The sequence below is a fragment of the Garra rufa genome, chromosome 2 (assembly GCF_049309525.1).
Source record: "Garra rufa chromosome 2, GarRuf1.0, whole genome shotgun sequence".
In the NCBI taxonomy this organism is placed as follows: domain Eukaryota; kingdom Metazoa; phylum Chordata; class Actinopteri; order Cypriniformes; family Cyprinidae; genus Garra; species Garra rufa.
In genome coordinates this window covers 25,952,808-25,972,141 of record NC_133362.1, presented here as the reverse complement: position 1 = coordinate 25,972,141, position 19,334 = coordinate 25,952,808, and the positions used below count along the sequence as shown (strand labels likewise).

Genomic DNA, 19,334 nt, shown 5'->3' with positions numbered 1-19,334 from the left:
TCTTTAGTTTCATTTAACATTATTTCATGTAGGCTATTTTGAACTCTTTGGTAATTTATTTTCTTCATTACTTTGAATATGTCTTTGTTTCTGTCTACTTAGAAATATGGTTTATAGCAGGTGTTAACTGTGATCAACAACCCTTACTACTGAAGGGCGGGGTCGGGTGGGTTTGCTATAAACCATTAAAGCTTATTTGGTTAGAGAGAATAACCACCTCGCCCTTCTATTGTCAATCACAGTGTCAACACTCTCCACTACACACTACACTACACAACAGAGGCGTGCACAGACCTCTGAAGGGGCAGGGACGAAATTGCATTATGAGGGCAGAAATCGCGGACCGGGAGGGAGGCACGTAGACCGGACCGCAAAGGGGCAGGGGCATCCCTGGCCCACCCCCCTGTACACGCCAATGCCACACAACACCGGTCATTTACAACTCTATCCGGACCACTGCACACCTACAGTCCACAATAGCGCGCCAGGGGGGCAACTATACCGGCCTAACGTGCATTTACATACCACAGGGGGTCAACACGTGAAGCTGGGTGCAAACTCGTGCCGGTTAGCAGGTAAAGTTACAAGTTATAACAAAAAAAAAAAGTGTCAGTAAGACCGCAAAGTGAACAGGTACATTATCCGCCTAACTTCCAGATCTTTTTGAATCACCATGGCAACAGCTCCCGCCAAAAAGACGTCTGTATACTTCGAGTCACTTATTAACTTTAACACTTAATCACTGTTATAATATCAAAGGTAAAAACTGGCAGAACGGTAAGTTATTGAACTACTATTAGCCTAATTTTCATATTATCCCGCAGGCAAAAGGGAAAAAACTGCTAAAAATGAAGTATAAATACATAATTAAATCAGGTAAAGCTTGAAACATAAAAGGTTCATGGGTGTAGACAAACATTTTACCTATTAAATAAATATCAGTGTTTATTTAAATTTCTTATTGTTAATGAAATTAACATTTCACTCCTATTCAACCAACAGCAAGAAGGCTCGCAAAATAATGATGAACAGATGGAGAGGAGATCGATGGCCAAAATATCAAGTATCGGAAGAATATTAAAATCCAACATGAAAAAGAATAAATGTTGCTTTTGCATTTGTAGGAAATCTAAATCACCAAATTTTTGTTTTACAGCTGTGTTGGTGGTTACGACATATATCTCGAGCTAGCTGGCATGCTTCTATTCCATATAATCAGCTTCATTTTCGATGGGCGTGTGTACTCAGGAAACTACACAAAAAATCCCAGAAAGAGCGTAAGAGCGAGGCATACTTTCTTTACCGCTCTGCATTCCTGATGTTATATAGAAAACGTCCATTTTAAAATAGTACCGCTCAAATAAATATGTATGTGGATATGGCAAAAAATCGAAATAATCCTATATATGACAATAAAATGATCCTGTATATAAAAGGATATGCCGTTTTTGTCACTTTGACAGTGTCTGCATGATGAAAATATGTGCAATGAATTAATGCACCTGCACTGCAAAAAATGTTTTTCTTACTTGGTATTTTTGTCTTGTTTCCAATCAAAATATTTAAAGATTCTTAAATCAAGATACAAAAGAAAAATGACAAAAGGTATTTATTTTTTAAAGTGTATTTTTGTGTATAAAGTGTATAAGTTAAGTCAAACTTGACAAACCTGCCAGGTTTCCCTCATTTGTGGGTTAACATACTCAGAGTTTCCAATTAACTTCCTTTCTGAAACGGGCCACAGAAATTGAAATTTCGAAATGTTTCGAAACAGTTATGTAGTAAGTTATGTATATGCGTATATGTGTAAGCTCGAGGGTAGAGTTGATGTAATTTCCGGGCGCCCCCTCTCTTTCGCGGAATGTCATGGCGTTAAGGGGTATGTATTATCAGCTCCTCGGCACGTGTTTAAATATCGTTAATTACTCATCATTTATGGAATTTTTTGTGTGAAACGTCTTTGCTTGTTAACTTTTCTTCATTTAGAGATTAGAAATCCAAGTTATGAATGTCGTAAGAGTATGATTATTCTGAGTTTGATTTCGGGCAATGGCCGTCATTACAAGTGTGGTATGCTGAGTAACGTTAGTTTACTGGCATAAAATTGGCTTGAAGTTGGACGGCCGATATTCACAAATTTAGGGACCGTCTCTAAAGTTACATACGACATTACACACTTTTCTAATTTTAAAAGCATTTGAGAAGAATCACTTACACTCATGAAACCAACTGTAAAGTGTTCGTGTAGGTGTGAACTATAATGCACACCTTTTACATTATCAATATTTATTAAAATAAACTGTAAATAAGTTAAAAAAAAATCAGTACCGAATGGCCTTAAACACACAATATATAATATTTTAACATAATTCTCAAATGATATTGAGCTTTTAATTAGGATATATTTTGTTTTTCAGCCCATTCTGTACTGAAAAAAAATATTTTTTTACTTATGATTTAGAGTTAATTTTAATAAATATTAATAATGTAAAAGGTGTGCATTATAGTTCACACCTACACGAACACTTTACAGTTGGTTTCATGACTGTAAGTGATTCTCCTCAAATGCTATTGAGCTTTAAATTATGATATATTTTGGTTTAAGCTAATTCGGTACTGAAAAAAAACATTTATTTTACTTATGATTTATAGTTTATTTTAATAAATATTCAAAATATAAAAGGTGTGCATTATAGTTCACACATACATGAACTTTTTACATTTGGTTTCATGACTGTAAGTGATTCTCCTCAAATGCTATTGAGCTTTAAATTATGATATATTTTGTGTTTGAGCCCATTTGGTACTGAAATTTTTTTTTTTTTTTTTACTTATGATTTACAGTTTATTTTAATAAATAATAAAAATGCTAAAGGTATGCATTATAGTTGACACCTACATGAACACTTTATAGTTGGTTTCATGACTGTGAGTGATTCTCCTCAAATGATATTGAGCTTTAAATTATGATATATTCAGTACTGAACAATTTTCATTTTTTTTTACTTATGATTTACAGTTTATTTGAATAAATATTAAAAATCGAAAAGGTGTACATCATACCTGACACCTACATGAACACTTTACAGTTGGTTGTGTGACTGTAAGTCATTCACTTGAAATACTATTGAAGTTTAAAAAGTATACCAATGTCGTATGTAACTTTAGAGATGCAAATCAAATTGCAAATATGCAACTTCCAACATCAAGCCAACTTTATGCCAGTGCTTAGTTTTGTTATTTAACGATGCATTCTTTGGTTAGTTTGAAAGTTTCGTCTGTGTTAGGAGTTATACATTTATGATTGACTGAACTTATATCTTTACCTTTAATGATCCATGAGCGGTTGAATGCATTTTCTATTAAATGAATATACATTGAAAAAGTGTGTAATGATTGACAGGCACGGCTAGACCAGAGATTCTCCCTTTTCTGATGGTGTCTGTTATGTTTCAATGCAGGTAAGTAAATGGATCATTATAGTATTGTTTATTTTTCTGTATTTTCCTTTCTCTTAACATTATATTATCATTATTGTAGTGTCAAAGTTTGTTATAATGCACGCTGTCTTTCGTGGAATGTCATGGCGTTAAGACGCACAGCTAGACCAGAGATTCTCCATCTTGTCTGATGGTGTCTGTTATGTTTCAATGCAGAAACCAAGAAGCCGAAAGTAAATCATGACAACTGCATCATTGTGTGAAGTCTCTTTTATTATCAACGCACACAACACAGAAGCAAATCCACTACACTTGCCCCATTACTTATTTTGTACTTTGGTTGTCATTTTAGCTGGAGGGGATTAGTCAGTGAAGTCAGTTTTTATAAGTGTGCAGCTAACCAGAATTCAGAACAAACTTGCTGTGAAATTATAGCAGTCTGGACAGCAGAGTCAGTGACCTGGTCAAAACAGTGTGAGAGTATGAGAAAAATCAAAGGGCAAATACAGGAGCGAGGATACTGGGGGAGTAAAACAGAGTTTATTTTAGCTGTGGCAGGGATTGTGATTGGACTGGGTAATGTCTGGAGATTTCCCTACCTCTGCTACAAGAATGGAGGAGGTATATAAACTAAATACACAAATATTTGTTTGTTGGAGATAAATTAATATTATACCTTTTTTATATAATATTTATTTATATATAAATTTTAATAATTTACTATTGCACTTTTGTGTTTTCAGGGGCGTTCCTGATACCCTACCTGGTGTTTGTGATTACCTGTGGGGTGCCTCTATTTCTGCTAGAAACCTCTATGGGACAGTACACACAGGAAGGGGGCATTACTTGTTGGCGTCGCCTTTGCCCACTGGCTGAGGGTCAGAATATTTAATCAAATTTTTATGTTTTTTTTTTTTTATCTATTACATTTTGTACAGGCAAAATGAAAATTTAACTTACATTTGCCATTTCCTAGACTAATTTTATAATGAAAATTAAAAAACACCTTTAACGCTTTGCAAAATGAAAATGAAAATGTATTACCCAAATTGATATGGTTAAAATGTCCAAGCAAAAACTGTAGCAAAATTATCATTTAAAGGTCCCATATCGTCAAAATCAAAATTTCCTGGCTTTTTTCATGATAACTAAGGTCTAGGGGCTATCTAACTACCATATGAGTTTCAAAACAGTCAATCCACAGTAAACTGCACACAGCCTGCTTAAAGTAGCTGTTCATTTTCACAAGCAGCTGTTCATTTTCACAAGCAGCTGTGACTTCCGTAACGATGTGACGTCCGATCGACTCAAGTCACCGCCTTCAGTCACCAACCAACGTCCCACCCTCCTTTTGTCAAACCCCCAGACAACAACGCATCCATTCCATTATTGAGCAACAACAACACGAAAACAAGTGGAGAAAACCCTGTTCAGTCTATAGATGTCAAGCTACGATCATTACACAGGCTTCAGAACAACGTGAATATAATGCCTCGTTTCCACTGAGTGGTACGGTACGGTACGGTACAGTACGGTACAGTACGGTACGGGTCGGGTCGGAAAACCATGAATTGGCTAGCGTTTCCACTGCAGACAGTACCCTTACTTGATAGGCGTGGTGTATGGCGGAAAGTAGTGATAACGTCACTTGATAGACGTGGTGTATGACAGAAAGTAGCTTGACGTCATTCTCGCGCAAAGAAGAAAGCTAAGACCGCAAACATCAATGGAGGACATTCGCGAGTTATGTTTCGCGGTGGCATTGTTTTGCAAGGTGTTGTGTGTGTTTTAAAAATGACGCCTCTTGTGTTGCGTTGTCGTTCTGTAGCACGCGCAAGTGACGATTCTCTGTCAACCAATCAACGCTCTGCAGTGAGTCTAGCTCCACCCTTTAGTACCGTTCCACTGTGCTAGGTACCACAACGGAAGGGTACCCAAAAAGTGGTACGGTACAGTTCGGCATTTTGGTACCATTCACAACTTTTGATAGTGGAAACGCAAATAAATGCGTACCGTTCCGTTCCGTACCGTACCGTACCGCTCAGTGGAAACGAGGCATTAGAGACCAGCGGCACGTCAACTTCAGCCTCTTTCACACAGCGATTTCGGTAAATACACGGATAATGTGTGTGTCCCACGATTTGTTCCGGAATTGTTTCATTTGGTTCATTCACAGTTGTTTTCCGGAATCTGTGCGTGCTTTACACACAAACCATAAAGACATGTGACGTTTGGATGTGAGATGTAATGCGACGCGTACGTTTCACTAAACTGAAACTAACCTGAACAAACTGTGCTTCAGCGCTGATAGTGAGGAGCTGGCTCTGCCCGATCGCCGCTTCATTCCACTTTGCACGTATTTTTTCGTTGTGAAGAGTCGCTTGATAACGTGCATCATTACTACAACACTGCCTTTATGGCTCTGGCTTTTGTTCACACAGCGCTCGTTCCCGTAATTTTCCAGAATCAGCGCGCATTGTGAAAGGGGCTTTACTGAAGCAACAGTTATGTAGCTTACTGCATTCGGTGTTTGAAAAAGAAAAAAACATTAATGATCATTCTGAAATATCCTGTTGAGTATCAGCAGGCTAGGTTCTCTTTATTGCTCTGAGCTCGCTTACAGCATACATGACCGTAGTTACCTGTGATTGGCTTGGCTGTGCGTCACTCAGAAAACAACAGGCCAATCAGAAGAGAGGCTCATGAATATTAATTAGATGGGCCAAAATCGACCTGTTTTTGACAGAGCTCCTAAAAAAGGAGCTGTAAAAATATATTGAGATGGATTTTGGCACTTATACCGCAAATATATATTCTTAAGGACATCAACAACTAAAATAAACCTCCAGAAATGTGTACAATATGGGACCTTTAAATGCAATTTTTTCTAAATGCATTTAGACTCAGAGGTACGACACTTAAGATTGCATTTTCATCATAATACCATGTGAGAACTGTAGCAAAATGCAGTGTCTTCACGTTAGGTCATCAATACGGAAGTCGGCCATTGCGGAACATAAACATAAACAGTGTCATTGAACCGCATGGAACTAGTGCATGGCTTGGCGAAAAAACAAAGAAAGGAAAGTAATTCACTATGTCGGGATAAGAAATAGAGGAAGGAATAATTAGTAGTAAATTAGTAGAACAGCGTCTTCGGTCCATGCTGCTGTTGACATATGAGTATTGCCGCAATGGCCACACATCCGGGTAACTGACCAAAACTTGACGTAGCCTAGGTGCAAACCCTCTATAGCAAAAGGGTAGCTAAATGTTTATTTAAATGTCCCTTTTTAACTTAAATTCGTTGACACGTACACTTTAGATGTATAGGAAATGCAAATGCAAGTTATATAATTAAATTTTCATTTTGCACCAAACGTTGCACATGTGGTATGGATAAATATAAATTTAAATACAGAAACACATTGCCGTTTTACAAATTGCTTTGCCATTTTGCACACTGGATTTCAAATTGAATATTGCTACCCATATGCTTCAATAAGACGGTGTACCAATCAAGATAATGTTATTCATCCATACAGAAATCTATGGCAGCGCCTACATCTGCATGTTAAAATTTGGTGAAATTTGGCACTGAAACTCTTTAGTTGACTGCTGAACAATGCTGATCAATGTATCTGTTTCCTTTTGTCAGGTATTGGCTACGCAGGACAACTGATTATTCTTTACAATTGCATGTATTACATCATCATTCTGGCCTGGGCGTTTTTCTACCTCATCTTCTCTTTCAGCTCCCAACTGCCATGGGCCAGCTGTGACAACACCTGGAACACAGGTGAACATTTGAAACAAAACTCACAACATCTACTGAATATCATACATGAATATGCTGGACCAGTAATTTGCAAACCTTTTTCCCCCCGTCTCTGTCTTAGATGACTGTGTGAATCTTGCTGCAAATAATCTGACCCTCAACCAGACAATGCTGATTAATTCAACTTCTTCAGTTACTGAGTTTTGGAGGTAAATAAATAAGCATAAATTATATTACAGTGAAATCAATTCTTGCAAGGACATTATATATTAGCAATTTGTGTATATATATATATATATATATATATATATATATATATATATATATATATATATATATATATATATATATACATTAGGGGTGTGACGAGATGTGTCCCGCGAGATCTGACTGGTCTCGCGAGAACGTGATGATATCATGGCAAAACATTTTGCAATGTTTACATTAGGGCTGCATGACTAATAGTTATAAAAATATCACGATCTCTATTCAAACACCCATGCGATCTTATTCATGAATGACTGTGATTCAGCATTGTCTGTTACAACTGTTTCAGGCGCTCCACTGACGCTTACCATGTGAATGTTATTGAAGACATTCGAATCTGCATTCTTACTGCTGTGGTTTCAGAAAGCAACACAAACAGTCTTTTTAACCACATAATCATCATCATGTCTTTGTTACAGACATTTAAATAACATAAGTACTGGGATAAAAGCTTATAGTTTGGATATACACACTTATTGTCTACAGTAGCGATCAAAAACGAAAGTATAACAGGTATGTAGAGTAACGTTTATTCTCTTCACCAGGAGAGGGCGACAACTGCACGTTTAAAAAAATATTTGTCATTGAATTAAACATTAGAGATTCCAATAGTGAAAGTCTTTATTAATTGAGACAAGGGCTCCTTCATTTTTTTTAGTTTTTTTTTTTTTCCAGACTTAAGCAATGAACATTATTTCAGAACCAATAGTAAATTATGTCATTTTGTTTAATTTTCTAATCCTTTTTTTCTTCAGAATCGTGATCTCCAGTTTATAAAAGAAAATTGTTTTTCAGTTTACCCAGAATCATGCAGCATTTTTATTACTGCATATAATTCATTAAAATATAAGTTTAATTTCATAAAGTACAAGTTCATATCAAAATGCACCTACATTTTTTTTTTTTTTTGCATTTTGTGTTTTTTGTTGAATAAAATACTATTGTCCCCTATATATTTCATCATTGAGGATTTATTTAAAAAAGTTAAAAAATCTCGTCTCGTCTCGTTCTCGTGAGCCCAAAATCTCGTCTCGTCTCGTCTCGTCTCGTGAGATAAGTGTCTCGTCACACCCCTAATATACATACATATATACATACACTGACCAAAATTATAAATGCAACACTTGTTTTTTGCCCCCATTTTTCATGAGCTGAACTCAAAGATTTAAGACTTTTTCTATGTACAGTCGTGGCCAAAAGTTTTGAGAATTACATAAAAATTGGAAATTGGAAAAGTTGCTGCTTAAGTTTTTATAATAGCAATTTGCATATACTCCAGAATGTTATGAAGAGTGATCAGATGAATTGCATAGTCCTTCTTTGCCATGAAAATTAACTTAATCCCAAAAAAAACTTTCCACTGCATTTCATTGCTGTCATTAAAGGACCTGCTGAGATCATTTCAGTAATCGTCTTGTTAACTCAGGTGAGAATGTTGACGAGCACAAGGCTGGAGATCATTATGTCAGGCTGATTGGGTTAGAATGGCAGACTTGACATGTTAAAAGGAGGGTGATGCTTGAAATCATTGTTCTTCCATTGTTAACCATGGTGACCTGCAAAGAAACGCGTGCAGCCATCATTGCGTTGCATAAAAATGGCTTCACAGGCAAGGATATTGTGGCTACTGTAGTGCATGGAGCCCATCAGACATTGAAATAACTAGTTATATTCCTTAAATAACTTCTCCCCCGATCTACGTTTAACACCTACTTGCTATGAGGCAAACCTCTGGTTACTATCCAACTCATACCCCAACATCAAGATAAGACTCTTTACAGCCTACAGGAATGCAGCGAGATACACTCTCCTTATTCAGACATACAGTTCCACATAGAGTTATATAGAAATGTACATGATCAATGTGTTACCTTTTCTTATATTGTTGTTTCTGTTATATATGTCTGTCTCAAAACATTAATCCCCAATAGGTGAATTATTGTATGTGCCAATACTCACATTTAGAATCACTCATTCAACCGAGATGATACATAGATCATGTTTGGTGTCTATATGAGCTGCATTTATGATCCCCTAAAAGTTAATGTTTGTGGCATCTTAATAACTCCTTGCTTGATAGGTATTATTGAACTTTTGGAAGTTTTGTGGCAAAACAACCAATCAGCTTCCACATGCGAAACACCACTGTGGAAGACAAAGACTTTCAATCTTCCCTCACCTAGGGCTCACCTAGCATTGGCCATGAGGCCTAGTGTTCTGGAACCATGCTTTGAAAAGCCATGAAAAGCCATGTTTTATGTACGTTGTCTAAGTGCGATCGTTTGTAAGTAGAATAGTTTAATAAACAACCATATATTCACATATAATGATTCTCTGTGCTGAATGCTCACATTACAAAAGTCACTTAAAACTGTGTTCGATCTCATATTGCTACCTTAAGCCCTATTTTGTTCAATTGTTTTAACTCCGTTCTGATTAGTAAAACACGTTGCCGTGACAACGAGCTGACGTAAGAGTAATGGATATCACTGAAGAATTTGCTGGACAAAGAAACAAGTCGATATCATCATTACTGTTACTAATCAGAAACTGGAAATTGCGTATATTTAATGACGATTATTATACACAATTTCCTGTGAGTTAAACTACTTTCCCTGACTGAAATGTATGTTTTAAATAACTCATTTCATTCTATTCATTGGTCAAAAAGACCTGGGGCCTCATTTATAAAGACTTGCGTAGAAACCATCCTTGATTTTATCTAAGAACTTTTCTGATTTGATCGTAAGAGCGATTCAGAGAAAACGAACGCACCACGAAATCCATGCGTGCGCCAGTCATTCGGTTATAAATCACAAATGATCGTGGAATTGTGTGCAGCTGAATGTTCCGCCGTCGAAATGCCCCTGCTTAATTAATTAACATATAAAATGAGCTCATTCCTAAAGCCAAAACTCTGTGACAATAGCAAGAAAAAAGAAGCGCAAGAAATCAAATTATAGTGAGGCTGAACTATCTGCAAGTGCTTGTAATTATATTTCAGTACATCACAGAAACAACTGAAACAAAGATCTAAAAGCAGTTTAGCAGCAAACTTTGTGAAAACTAATATTTGTGTCATTCTCAAAACTTTTGGCCACGACTGTACACAAAAGGCCTATTTCTCTAAAATATTTTTCACAAATCTGTCTAAATCTGTGTTAGTGAGCACTTCTCCTTTGCTGAGATAATCCATCCACCTCACTGGTTTGGAACATCATGATGCTGATTAGCAGGGGTTAAATTGGGATTTGTTATGTGGGGGGGCTCTATGGTGGCAGGCTATATATATATATATATATATATATATATATATATATATATACAGTATATATATTATTTATTCTGAAGCAATATTCTCTTCGGTTTTCAATCAGCTTTGACATATATCTGCATTTTTTTATATATATGTGACCCTGGACCACAAAACCAGTCATAAGGTAAAATTTTACAAAACTGTATACAGCATATGAAAGCTCAACAAATAAGCTTTCTATTGATGTATGGTTTGTTAGGATAGGACAATATTTGGCCGAGATACAACTATTTGAAAACCTGGAATCTGAGGGTGCAAAAAAATCAAAATGCTGAGAAAATCACCTTTAAAGTTGTCCAAATTAGGTTCTTAACAATGCATATTACTAATCAAAAATTACATTTTGATATATTTATAGTAGGAATTTTACAAAAAATCTTCATGGAACATGATCTTTACTTAATTTCCTAATGATTTTTGGCATAAAAGAAAAATCAATAATTTTGACCCATACAATGTATTTTTGGCTATTGCTACAAATATACCCCAGCGACTTAAGACTGGTTTTGTGGTCCAGGGTCACATATATTAATTCAAGGCATTTTTTTCATTTATATTTCCTAATACTTGATGTTTCATTTAAAATTCTTACATTTGATCTATAAATTCTATGACATAATATAAAATATGAACAACTGAATGAAACAATGTTAGGATTGTTTTGATATACACAAGAAATTAAACCAAATTAAAACACTAGTAGGTGATGGCAAGTGTCTAATGAGTGAATTGTTCAACGATTCGTTGTTCGATTCAGTTCGACTGATTTATCAGATGTTTGTGCATTGGAGAATGAAACTTTGACTCAACTGATTTGTTCAAGACAAATTACAAAACAAATTATTCAGCAATGAATCGTCTGGTTGCTCTGAAATGCGCTTTGGGTTAGCTGTCTTTGAAATAATTTTTGCTGCTGAAAAAGAACTGAACGCTGAATGATTCTCCGCAATCTGTCATGAAATCGGCCGTTTTTTTTTCTTTCTTCTGTAGAGCCGTTTTGAACTTACTGTTTGAATGCATTCATTTACTTAATTCTTAGACTGAAAAGTTTAAAGGGGTTCACCGGTTTAAAAATACCACTTTAAGGTATTGTTTTCATTATAATGTATTGATTCAAATTGGTAATCAATAATTATTTTTTCATCTGCGCGCCTCCTCTGACGGAGCGGGGGCGTGGGCCCATCAGGCGCAATCATTAAACATATTTAAAAGGAAGCCGGCGCCACGACCGCATCACATTTCCATCCACCTATTTTTATGCGCATTTTGGAATATCGCATCAAAAATCTCTGGATGGAAACGCGAAAATGTGCATAAATTCTAAAAATGCGCATAAAAACTTATGCGCACAACTGAGTAGGATAAACTTTTTATCCGATAAGAATAAATGCGCATAAACTACAATGGAAACACTTTTACCGAATAAATTCATCCATGCGTTTAAAAAAAAAATCATGTGATTCTGCACTGATAGAACGTGATAACTCGAATAACCAGCAGACCCATCTTGTCTCACAGCATCAGAAATGTTGTATTGGTCATTCTGAAATGTTTCCATCACCAGTTTTGTCACTTGCCCACCACGTTTAGATTTTTTCATAGTGATAAAAATCATGTAGTTCAGTTAGAGAAACAGTGCAATTAAAAACTGAACACAGCTGCTCAACAGTCGCATCAAAGATCACAATACCCAGCCCTAATGGCCAGTATACTCACCGGACATGTCACCCATTGATCATGTTTGGGATGCTCTGGATCGGCGTATACGACCGGCGTGTTCCAGTTCCTGTCAATATCCAGCAACTTCGCACAGCCATTAAAGAGGAGTGGACTAACATTCTACAGGCCACAATTAACAACCTGATCAACTCTATGCGAAGGAGATGTGTTGCACTGCATAAGGCAAATGGTGGTCACACCAGATACTAACGTTTTCGGACCCCCCAATACAGTAAAACTGCACATTTTAGAGTGGCCTTTTATTGTGGCCAGCCTAAGGCACACCTGTGCAATAATCATGCTGTCTAATCAGCATCTTGATATGCCACACTTGTGAGGTAGATGGATTACCTGGGATTTAGACAGATTTGTGAACAATATTTGACAGAAATAGTGTACATAGAAAAAGTCTTAGATCTTCAGCTCATGAAAAATGGGGGCAAAAACAAAAGTGTTGTGTTTATAATTGTTGTCAGTGTATATATATATTGTTCTCGCTCTTTTCAAATTGCATAGAAACAGAGTGCTGGTTCTCTCTGACGGTATTGAACAGGTCGGAAAGATCAACTGGGAGCTTTTGCTGTGTCTCATTGTAATGTGGATCATTTGTTATTTCTGCATCTGGAAAGGAGTCAAATCTACAGGCAAGGTAAGCAAGAATATCTTTAAAAGGCATCTAGTATGCAAAATTCACTTTTACATGTTGTTTGAACATGAATGTGTTAACATCGGGACCGAATGAGGTGCTAGACAAGATTTTTGCGCCGATTCTCAGGAGGGGATTTGGGGCAAAATCGGGCTAAAAATCCTGTAGTGTGAGCCAGGCTTAACAGCGTAGACCCAAACAGCAGTATTGGTGCTGTATATTACACTGCTGTCACCTAATACTCCGATCTAATATAAACGTGCATTTTCTTTCCAAGCTGTTTAACTTTGCAGACTTAACCGACTGTGTTTTTGTAACTTATGCATGTTTTTAACATACAGTAAGCTTGTGTGTGAAAGAAAACTCATATTAGTTTAGTAGGGAGGACTGAGGGGCAATTGTAACACACTCAGTTCCTCCAATGAGAAACAAGCTAGAGTGATGCCACTTGATTTGCACATGCTCAGTAGGATTCTCTCTCTGTCTGTGAAAAAAGTAGCATGGTCATTTCACCTCAGCAGAATTGTTAAACAAAATACTGATTTTGAGGTATAAAACTAACTTTTTGGATGTACAGTATTTTTCTTCTGCTGTCTAAAGCTTTTTAAACTTACATAGATTTTATCTCTAGGTTATTGATAAAAACAACCTATGCTAATATAGGTGTGGCTGGCTAGCATACGCAATTTAATCATGGCTGCAACATCGGGGGCAATTGTGACATTGTTGAGCTGTTCAGGAAATGGAGGCGGGGAGCAGCTCATTTGTATTTAAAGAGACATGCACTAAAACAGTGTTTCTGCTTCTACCTAAACAGGCATTTTCAAAATGATATAATAAATGATCTGTGGGGTATTGTGAGCTGAAACTTCACAGACACCTGAAATTTATATTGCAACATGTAAAAAGGGGCATAATAGATTTTATGTAAAAATTCTAATTTTTAAACTTTGCTTGTTCGGCCTGTTGTCTTCTGCATTTTTTATAAGAAATTGCATTTCCATTTATTATTTGTGTTCTGATTGTCAGTACAGTTTTTTGCTTCTTAATTGATAGGAAAATAGTTATATATGTTGAGGAGACAGATGCATAATTTTGGCCCTTTCTCATTGTCCTCGTAGGTGGTGTATTTCACAGCCACATTTCCTTATGTGATGCTGCTTGTGTTGCTGATTCGTGGGTTGACTCTTCCTGGAGCTCTGCAGGGGCTTGTGTTTTACCTGTACCCTGAACCGGCCCGTCTCTCTGACCCACAAGTAACCCCACCATCTTAACCCTTATGCAAAGACTACATCATTTTATAGTATAAAGAGATATAATTTTATGCCGGTATAAAATGTTCATGTTGTGATTAATTGCTAATGTTTTTGATCACGGTAAACGGTATTATCACGATATTGAAATTTAGTTGCCAAAAAGTGTTGTCATAATACAGTATAACAGGTTTTGTAACAAAAATATCTGAACAGTTAAATACAATAAATCAACACACAATAAATGTATAGAGTAAAAAATTAAAGTGCAACAGCGTTTGCTCTTTAGTGCCATCTGGTGTAAGAGAGTGAATGTGCACTTTCATCCATGTGCTTCTCATCCGTGCTTGTTTACATCAGACTGCACACACGTCTTCAGCACAGCTTACAGTGGTGTTGTGCATTTAACCAGTTAATGGAAAAAGTATTCTTAAAATGCATTCAAATTTAATAACAATAATTATTATTAAATAATTATTTTTGGTATTACAAAGTGCCCATGATAATAATACCATGCATGTTCATTATCGTGATATATCGCATTATCGAATACCAGGAATACCTGTCTATTCTATTCAACTGCATTCACAACCAATACATTTTTTTTTTTTCTGTAAGTAGCCAAACAAAATTATTTATCATTAGTTATTTAAATAGCATTAACAGATTACCATTCTTGAGCCCATTCCCCAAGTATTTACTCCCTTGTGTTGTGCATTTAGGTTTGGATGGAAGCAGCAGCTCAGATCTTTTTCTCCTATGCTTTGGGTACAGCCTGTCTTACTGTATTAGGCAGCTACAATAAATATAACAACAACTGCTACAGGTTTGTTTGGTACTGTTGTATAATTTCCATTATCTTTGTTTTTGGTATCTGCCTCAAAGATTGATTTTTAGCATATCTTAGGGGGGGGTATAGGAGCGTCAAAGTCACATGAAATAATCACTGAGGTGCCTCAGGGGTCTGTGCACAATGATTTTTGTATCAAGGACTTGTTTGTATTTATTGTATAATCTATGTTTTCGTTATCAGGGACAGCTTATGGCTTTGTCTGCTGAACAGCTGTACTAGTTTTGTAGCTGGTTTTGCTGTGTTCTCAGTCCTGGGCTTCATGGCTCAAAAGCAGGGTGTCCCTATTGACGATGTGGCAGAATCAGGTACTGCTCTAAATACGAAATGAAAGATTTTCTTTCTTTCTTTCCTTCCTTTCTTCTTTCTTTCTGTCTGTCTGTCTTTCCTTTCCCTTCCAGGACTCAACACTAAGGATTTTTTCTACTGGCCGTGATTCAAATTTTTACTTGCCCTGCCAAAATTTTCAGTGGCCTCACATAAAAAGTTGATGGAATAGAATAAAATTATAGTCGTTTTCATTGTTTCTAATAAATGTAACCTTTACAAATAAGGTCATGACACCAAAAACTACATAACCATCGGGCAGTCCTTATTGTCGAGCCCTGCTTTCTTTTTCTTTCTTTCCTTTCCTTTTCTTTCAGGTCCAGGACTAGCGTTCATAGCTTATCCACAGGCAGTAGCTATGATGCCTTTCCCACAGTTGTGGGCTGTTTGTTTCTTCATTATGATTATTTTGCTGGGGTTAGATACACAGGTGAGCTAAAACTCAATCCTACACACAGAGATGTAAAACATTAGTCATGAGCATTTCACTTTGTGTTTCACTCAAAAGTGTTTGACTATTTACATGCACTTGTGTTCTGCTGCACCCCCCCAAGTTTGTTGCAATGGAAGTTTTCATGACATCAGTGATGGACCTATACCCCATGGTGCTACGCAAAGCTGGACGTCGAGAAATATTCCTCCTGCTTTTCTGTCTGTTTTGCTTCTTTAGCCAACTTGTCATGGTTACAGAGGTTTGTGTATGTGAGAGAAAGACAGAAATGTACAGAATTAGTTGTAACAAAAAGTAAAAATAAAAATTGATTAATTTAAAATTAAATGCCTTTCTTTTTTTAATTTCAAAATTAAACAGGAAATGCATGGAAAACAACATTGCACTTCATACTTCCTAACCTTTAACACTCTATGCTGTATACTGTTACAAGCTACTACTTTTGAAAATAGGAAGCAATGTACAGTAAATTATGAATTGCATTGTGTCTTGCAGGGGGGAATGTATGTATTCCAGTTGTTCGACTACTATGCCTGCAGTGGAGCCTGTCTTCTTTTTCTCTGTGTGTTTGAGTCTCTGGCCATAGGTTGGATCTTTGGTGAGTTGCAAAATGAAGAATCACATGTTTCTGATCTTTTGATATGAAAGTGTTGTAAAAGGAAAGATTTTTTTTTATTTGGATTCTTCTTTTGTAAAAAGAAGGATTCTAACATTCGAAAAGAGCAACTTGAAGATTTCTTGAGCATTTTTTAAACTGATCATAGGCAAAATGATGAATTTCGACTATAAGTTGAAAATCAGTTATGCTCAATTCTTCTCTACAAACCACAGGGGCTGAGAGGATGTTTGACGTCATTGAAGACATGACTAAGTCACGGCCCAATTATATATTCTTACTGTGTTGGAAATACCTGACTCCTCTTGTATCCCTCGTGAGTGCCTCTGCATTTCATTTATCTGTTCAATTTTCACAGATTTCTGTATTTGTCAAAAAGCCTACAAATGTCTTAATGGTCATTATTTTATTATCGGCTAAAACTATTTCTCTCATTTGTCTGATCTCATTCTCCTTTTTCTACCAATCTCAGGTGTCTTTTGTCTGTTCTCTTGTACAGTACAAACCCCTCACCTTTAACCGCTGGTATGTGTACCCAGACTGGGCGTATGCACTAGGCTGGTTACTGGCCCTTTCCTCCATTCTATTGGTGCCTGGATGGGCACTTGGACGACTGTTTGTTGAGAAAGGAAGCTTAAAACAGGTGAGACTTAAACATGTTTACCCCTGATATATCAATGAATGATTCAGATAAATAAGCCACTGAGATCTCAGGAAGGCAGGGATGTTCAACTATTTTACCAAAGCTAAATTGCCTAACCAAGAATAAATCAACCTAAAATGTTATGTTGTTTCACCCTCTGTCGTGACAGCGCTGGCGTCACCTGTGCAGACCTGACATAAACCTCCCTTTAACTTGTAAGCAACAAACTGAAATACAAGAAAACACAATCATCGAAGAGATAGAAGACGTAGCTACACAAACTAACACAATGTAAGAGATTTTTTGAATATACTGAAAAACAGATTTTTTTTTCACTACTACTGGAGGTCCTTTTTTTGTTTTCTGATCTTTGTAATATAATCAGCTATTCACATAATCAGCTGTTATTGTACTGTCACTGTACTTGCACACCTTGTACAATGTTTTATTATTTTTTTAATCATTTAACTGTCACCGTCCCATATACGGGACGCCTAAGTTTACTTCACCATATTGCAAATAAATCCTTATCTAATCATCAAAAACTATATATCATTGGAAAGGTCTCCTAAATAGATGTTTTGTGTTACAAATTATGTAGGAAAAGTAATAGATTAATTTATGACAAGAGTGCACCTTAAAAATCTACATCATAACAGGAGTTCTGACCTTTGTCACGAAAAGACTTTCTTTGTTGCCTTTTTCCCTATCACGCTTCAGAAATCATAAATTATTTCAACTGAAAACATAAAATGTGACCCTGGACCACAAAACCAGTCTTAAGTCGCTGGGGTACATTTGTAACAATAGCCAAAAATACATTGCAGGGGTCAAAATTATTGATTTTTCTTTTATGCCAAAAATCATTAGGAAATTAAGTAAAGATCATGTTCCATGAAGATTTTTTGTAAAATTCCTACTATAAATATATTAAAATGTAATTTTTGATTAGTAATATGCATTGTTAAGAACTTAATTTGGACAACTTTAAAGGTGATTTTCTCAGTATTTTGATTTTTTTTGCACCCTCAGATTCCAGATTTTCAAATAGCTGTATCTCAGCCAAATATTGTCCTATCCTAACAAACCATACATCAATAGAAAGCTTATTTATTGAGCTTTCATGTGATGTATACATCTCAGTTTTGTAAAATGTAACCTTATGACTGGTTTTGTGGTCCAGGGTCACAAATGTTAAAATGCATCAGTTTGGACAAAGAGATAGAAAGAGAATATTTTGTTTTAGGTGTTAACATAAACAGTATTTTGAATAATTGACAAAGTTGAGAAAGTTCCTGTATCAATCACTTTTGTGTGTGTGTGTGCCTATAAAAGGTTATTGTGTCACAATCTATAAAAATGCATGAAAACCTACTACTAGTAATTTTGGCTTTTGTCCTCTTCATCTGATATACAACCTATATTTAAAGATATCTATTCTTTTTTTTTTTCTCATAAATCATCTGAATTTATGTTTTATAAGACTGTTTCCTTGCTATTATGGTCAGTGGTGTAGTTCGGAAAAGCCTTACAACTGTTTAAACTCAGCAGCTGCAAGTTGTGCGAAATCAAATGTTCTTGAAATTATTTACTTTGCAGTACATCATTTACCTGAGGCACACTAAGCATCATATTAAAATATACATTTTGTAATCTGTTGGACATCCATAAAACCTTTCAAATTCAGAAACATTTCTTTAGATTTTTAAAATGTTCTTCAAAATGGTTCTTTTAAGAACTGCTCACTGAAAGGTTCTTTGGGGAACCAAAAATGGTTCTTTTATGGCATCACTGCCAAGGGAACCTTTATTTTGAAGAGTGTAGGGTCACAGGTGACTAATCCCAGCATGACCTGTCCATTACAGGACTAACACACAGGCATACACACAAAAACTGCATATATGTGGATTGTGGCACATCAGCACAGGAAGGACATAGAAACTACACAGAAAGGCTAAGCTGGGAAATATGCAAAGCATTCTCAAAGAATGCTCACTTTATAGTTACTGGACCTGTCAGTTTGTAACA

At 36.1% G+C, this 19,334-nt stretch overlaps 1 protein-coding gene across 1 annotated transcript; it reads left to right on the top strand.

Annotated features, from left to right (window-relative positions):
- The first annotated feature begins 3,712 nt into the window (after positions 1-3,712).
- Positions 3,713-18,108, top strand: LOC141325357 (sodium- and chloride-dependent GABA transporter 2-like). The gene is made up of 14 exons (XM_073833969.1): positions 3,713-4,061; positions 4,184-4,318; positions 7,099-7,239; positions 7,340-7,427; positions 13,037-13,169; positions 14,288-14,422; positions 15,142-15,245; positions 15,453-15,577; positions 15,914-16,026; positions 16,151-16,288; positions 16,543-16,645; positions 16,879-16,979; positions 17,136-17,306; positions 17,476-18,108. The coding sequence occupies exons 1-14, from the start codon at positions 3,923-3,925 to the stop codon at positions 17,599-17,601; spliced, it is 1,752 nt and encodes a 583-aa protein (XP_073690070.1). The 5' UTR covers positions 3,713-3,922; the 3' UTR covers positions 17,602-18,108.
- Positions 18,109-19,334: the final 1,226 nt, after the last annotated feature.

Bases quoted from the DNA above. Each gene is read 5' to 3' on its own strand.
- LOC141325357 (XM_073833969.1), top strand. From the start codon at position 3,923: ATGAGAAAAATCAAAGGGCAAATACAGGAGCGAGGATACTGGGGGAGT. The intron at 4,319-7,098 runs GTCAGAATATTT...TCCTTTTGTCAG, and splicing joins CCTTTGCCCACTGGCTGAGG to GTATTGGCTACGCAGGACAA. The intron at 13,170-14,287 runs GTAAGCAAGAAT...TTGTCCTCGTAG, and splicing joins GAGTCAAATCTACAGGCAAG to GTGGTGTATTTCACAGCCAC.